The following is a 6125-nucleotide window of genomic DNA, read 5'->3' on the forward strand; positions in this document are numbered from 1 at the left end:
ATAATATCCAGAATATAGAAGTAAACGGGACAGTAAAATTATTAAATTAATTATATTTTATTTATTTACAAATATTACATAAATGTATTAATTTTAGATAATGTATTAATTTTAATAATAAATGAATCTCTTAATTCTATCTGAAAACGATGATGTACAAGACGTAGAAGTAAGTATGAAATAGTAAAATTAATAAAACAATTAATTGTAAATCAAATAATTTAAAAGTACGATATATACAGGATGTTTCAGAAATATTTGGCCAAACTCTAAGAACATATCCCTCATTGTAAGGATGAAAAAAATTACAAACATGGATTCAAAAACGCTTCCTTTCCAAGTTATAAACATTTTTTTATTTTATACTTACATCTATATTTTCATCACAAAAATTGCTGGAATCGATATATATGCTTCACATCGACGTCGCATGGATTGTCGAAAACGTTCAAAAATTTTTGAAGTATTTCGTATTTTTTCACACGCAACAATAATACGAATTCAGAGTACTTCCACAATAAGGATATCATACAAGAAGGTCTCAAGATGTCCCCATAAATAAAAATCCAAAAAATTCAAATTGGGAGAACGTGCAGGCCAAACAATGGAGATCCTCCTCTACCAATCCATCTATTGATGTAATTATTATTCAGGAACTCTCGAAATTTATATGATGTCGATGCGAAACATGCATCGATGCGGAAGGAAATCATTTCTGTAATGAAAATATAAATATCCTAGGCAGCATAATACGTAATGTTTTAAAAATATTTTTAAAACGTTTGTGTTGGACGTTTTGGACATATTAAAAACATAAAGATTAGATCCATAGATATTTTAAAAACATTTTAAAAATATCTAGTGTTATTTTGGATTTCTTAAAAACGTCCATTTTAGGACGCAATGGACTAACACTGAACTAAATTAATACAATATATTAAACAAATTTTAGATCACAATCAAAACAAAATGATTTTTATGTGAATATTATTATTGATTAATATCTTATCCCAGAATACATATCATAAAATTATGATAAAAAAAAAACGTTTTTCCCTGAATTCGGGAATTAATTTCATAGTGCTTCGAAACGGTCACCTCATCCATATTGCATACCGCCATCTATTATTCTTGATTTTTTAAACCATATGTATGGAAACCGCTACACTTCACGATGATCTACGAACATCTATATAATTATGATACATCTGTTCAATATGATCCTAATAAAAATTTGTGCAGTTTAACTGAACGTCTGTTAAGTGCGGAGCACACTCTTGCATAATGCATATATAACACGAGGCATAAGAAATTCAACCAATCAGAATTCTTTCATGAAAAAGAAGGAAACGAAAGACTTTGATTGGTACATTTTCTTGTGCATTATGTGTTATACGTTATGAAAGAGTGCTCCTCGCTTTACTAATATTTAATCTTAATGTTATATTTTCAGGTTAGAAAATCATACGCTGTACTTTCACAATATCAGTTACCATGTATATCGTCTTCGATTAAAGATCTCATTCCTGTTGATAATAATACGCTGTATTGATGCGATATGGGTTATGTATTATAATGCACCTAAAGTATGCAGTACAGATACAGTGTTGATACGCTGTATCTATACTGCATATAATATTATGTACGTTTTTTATGCTGCTACCATGGAGGATAGAGATTAAGGAGACCGAACTAGGATTTGAAAAGTAATTTTTGTAATTTTAACCGTTTACGCGTAATATGACTTTGAATTACGAGATCCTATTTAGGCTATATAGGTTGTACAAAAAAAAAAGTTTTGGATCTTAATAACTCTTAGAGTTAATAACTCGAGAAAATAAAAATTGTGAAAAAAAGGGCAAAGGGTTTTGATTTTTTTTTTAATGTATCTTTTGGAATGGATATGCATCCCCTACCATTGAGGGGCAGAGAACGTAAGGGGGGGAGAAAAATCTTAAATGACATAATGGATGTCGAGTGGAGGGCTTTTTGATAAAAAAATGCCCCATATACATAAATTATTATAGAAAAATATTTAATAATAACCATGAAGTATAGAAAATAAGAGGCCGAGCTAGGCTTTGAAAAGCCTATAATAAAAATCAGGCTTTGAAAAGCCTGTAGTCAAAATCGGGTTTTTGAATTGATATTGGTGGTTCTCGATAGGCGGCTTTCGAATCGCAAAACTTCTCTCATATACGCTTACGTACACACATAACTTAAAAATAGAGACATTATTCTTTGACATTATGCTCTACAGTAATACTAAAACATAAATTGTCATTAAAATTGCATGAAGAATGGAGCATTCTTCATGTAATATGATATAGAGAATGGACTACATAATTCCTATCTAAGTATTCAAATGTGGTCGACAATAATGAGAGAGAGGAAGGATCGTGGAAGACGATTAATATCTCTCTTATTCCGCCAATTTTGTTATGTTGAAACGTGAACCAATAGTAGCGAAATGAGCATATCGCAGACTTTGCGCAACCAATCATAAATCGTTATTTCATAAAGTCACATTAAGACTAATTTCATAAATTTTAACATCTTTAATCATTATTTTCAAGAAATGCATTTAATTCTGTACTTAGATATAATAATAAAAATGTATAACAAATACATAATTTATGGACTTGTTGTTGATTCCGCTTACGTTGATTGCGCTCCATGGAAATGAAGAGATTCGAAACCGCTTAACGATAACTGCGAAACACTCGTGATTGGTTCTGCTCTCGTTCTACGTTCCGCTGCATAGGTTTGCACCCTTATGCTTTTTATTCTATTTTGTTGTTACACCGAATGATAGAACCACCATGCGTCGAATTCAATTTATGGTTCATTTTAGCTTATTCTATCTGAAAAAAATGCACATGAGTTTCGATTTTGCAATAGTACAATTATAGAAATCATGCGCCCTTTTGCATTACGTGAAAGTCTAAACTAATCGAAATCTGTATAACAGTACAATTATAGACCTCATTTTATCATCGTAAGATTTCCTAACAGATTCCTAACAGATTTCCTAATCTCAATAGTCATCAACTTTAACGCGTAACATTTCGGATTACAAGGTAGAGCATTTTTTTTTTACCAGATTCTTTCGTTTCATATAAAAACGTGTCAAATAAGCCTAAGGTCGGATTTATATCTTGACGAAAAAGCGGAAAAATGGAAGACAATTAAAACTCGCGGAAAGACAGAAGCAGATAAGTGAACCGCCTACTGCGAGTTCCGATTGATTTCCGCTTTTCTGTTTTCTGTTTTTCCGTCAAGGTGTGAACCCGGCCTAAAGGCGCGTTCACACTTTGACGGAAAAACAAAAAACGGAAAAGCACTGATCAATCAGAATTCATGCTGGTAGTAAGTAGTACAAAAAGTCGAAATTGATAAACTACCAATTAGAGTTTTGATTGGCTGCTGCTTTTTCGCTTTTCCGTCAAGGTGTGAACCCTAAGAGTGGTCTCATAATTATTATCTTTCTAATTTTAACAATTCATTCGATCATTTGCTCATGCTCTAATAGCACAAACGTCGACTGTAAGTTGACTTTGTTAAGTCAGGCCCTTAGAGTCAACTGTAAGTTGATTTTGTACAAACATCTTTTCATGTCGATTTTATTACGTTTATTACCTTTAGATTTTTTTTATCTTTAACACGTTTAATGCGATTTACGCTCACAAAGTGTGGAATCATTTCGTTCTTCTTATTTAACTGTAGTTAAACAAGGAATGTTGTTCATGAATGTTGTGGGCATGAATCGGACCACAGCCTAGAATAATTGACTTAAATGATCGGCTTACAATCGTCTTTAAAGTGAGATATTGTATGACTTAGAGATGTTTCCAAGTCGTCTAAAGTTAACTTAGAGATATCCATTTTTCACGCATTTTTCTAGAAGCTATAGTCGACTTAGAGTCGACTTAGAGTCGACTTTGTGCTGTTAAACACGTGATAGAACGGTGCCGGCAGTATATATAGTAGCGCAACTCTCCTGATTTTATGTTTCCCAAAATGGAGTGTGCGAAATAAAAAAGTTGTCTAGTAACGTTATCTCACTTCTTTCTTTTTCCGTTCTCTCTTTCAGAGTTATTTAAATACTGTTTCTCTTTAACGATTTAAGTATGTTGTTTGTTTTCCAGCTGGATTGCTTTTGTTTTAGTTAGAAAATTTGCATTTTATGTGATGCAATTCTAATAATTTACTAAAACGCAAGCGATCTAAGAAAAACAAGCATCGTGTGCTGCAGTTGTTAATTAAAATATTTTTACAGTATAATATTTGTATCATACAATATTTATATAATTTCTTCTTATTTTTCTTCTTATTTTTATTATCTTCTTATTTTTGTATTTTTTTTATTTTGCAGTGCATTACAATTATAAATCTATTTCTTTTAGTTTTATTATATATAATATAGTATTATTATTTAGATTAAACTTTGATGTACAAATGAGAAAGAGAGAGAGAAAGAGAGAGAGAGAGAGAGAGAGAGAGAGAGAGGGAAAGAGAGAGAGAGGAAAAATAAAGAGCAACTGAGAAAGAAAGTCAGATGGCGCTACCGAGGAACTTACTTATTTCGCGCACTCCATTTTGGGAAACACTAATATCAAAAGTGCTGACTGAGAGTTACGCTATTGTATATATTTGTATATGTGATGCCGATGAGCGCAGTGAATTTCAGGCTTACTAGTGACTTTATTATATGGCAACAGGAGCGCCACTCGACGGGCCGCCTTGCTTTTCACGCCTGCGCATTGCCGCGTACTTCGCAGTTTTCACAGTGACGTTCGCCAGCACGCGTGCGCGCGGTGCATGTGATTTGTGCGTGCGCATGTAACTGTGTATGTGTACGTGCGAGTCGAAGGTTACCGACCAAAGTACTCGCGAGACGACAATTCTTGACGTGCGGCGACAGTTAGTAAGTAGTAATTCTTCCGGGAAAAGAATTTTCCAGCGATACGGAAGAACGCGTCGACACAACAAAGGAAAAATGTCCAGTCCGGGAAACGGCGGCGGCGATGCCGCTGGGGGTAGCGGTAACGGCGGCGGTTGCTGCTCGACGATTATAAAGAAGCTTGGCCTGCGACCGGTCACACGGTGCAACATCGCCAAGTTCTATGCGCCGGCGTTCGGCGCCGCCTCGTACACTTCGATGTCCATCAATGTCATGAATCCGAGCCTCGTCGTCAAGTAAGCTCCACTTCGTTTAATTTAACACGATGATAACGAGTTCTCTTCTGTCGTCTCTTATTACGTAATTCTATGCAATTTGCGTGAATATTACGACAGAAGAATATATCTTAGATTTTAAGTTTTAATGAGTTGCAGAATGTAAATGATGAATTAAAAGAGAAATTATAAATAGTACTATTTCTTTTTTTTTTTTTCAGAGTATTCCCAAAGAAAGACATTACGAATTTCTTACTGGCTGGCACTCTGATTGGTACCGGATCATACATCTACACACGTGAACATATGAAGGCTGCACCACAGTCTGTAAGAATTCTATATAGGTAAGATCCCATACTGGTAATATACAATAAGTCTCACAAGAATATATATATCAAATGCTTTTCATTTGATGACACAAGTTGATATATCATTCTATTTTTCTTGACATTCAAAACAAAGATAGACACTTGTGTCAATTTGTGTTGCTAAATGGAAAGCACATATTGTTGTCAGAAGTGGGATTCAAATCCCATGATCCTATGAAGTCCTTAAAATCTCAAACTCGATATTGAATTGAGAAGGTGGCACCTTGAACCTTAGAGTGTATTCACCTTGACAGAAAAGCAGAAAACGGAAAAGCAGTGGCCAATCAGAACTCGCAATGACAGTAAGTAATACAAAAAATAAGTTGTACGAAATTGTAGACTACCAGCTAGAGTTCTAATTGGCTGCTGCTTTTTCGCTTTCCGTTTTTCCATCAAGGTGTGTATGTGTCCTTAAATCACTCGGCCAATAAGTATTATTGTTATTATATTCTAATTAATTGCACAGCTTAGAAGTTCAAAAATTATGACCTTAGGCTGTAGTCTTTTAATACGAATTCATTTGAAAAATGTTGAGCATTTATGAAGAGGAAGCTTCATGGAAAATGTATATATATATAT

The 6125-nt window shown here is 33.8% G+C and overlaps 1 protein-coding gene across 2 annotated transcripts in view; it reads left to right on the top strand.

Moving 5' to 3' along the window:
• Positions 1 to 4765: 4765 nt before the first annotated feature.
• Positions 4766 to 6125, top strand: part of LOC108692677 — an 18242-nt gene continuing 16882 nt past the window's right edge. For both annotated transcript variants that reach the window (XR_001931999.1, XM_018201047.1), the window contains exons 1-2: positions 4766 to 5199; positions 5400 to 5522. Coding sequence is in view for 1 of the 2 variants with exons in the window: in XM_018201047.1 (XP_018056536.1) it covers positions 4853 to 5199; positions 5400 to 5522 (470 nt within the window). In the remaining variant the exon portion in view is untranslated. The remainder of the gene's footprint in view (positions 5200 to 5399; positions 5523 to 6125) is intronic.

The sequence above is a fragment of the Atta colombica genome, unplaced genomic scaffold (assembly GCF_001594045.1).
Source record: "Atta colombica isolate Treedump-2 unplaced genomic scaffold, Acol1.0 scaffold78, whole genome shotgun sequence".
NCBI classification, from domain to species: domain Eukaryota; kingdom Metazoa; phylum Arthropoda; class Insecta; order Hymenoptera; family Formicidae; genus Atta; species Atta colombica.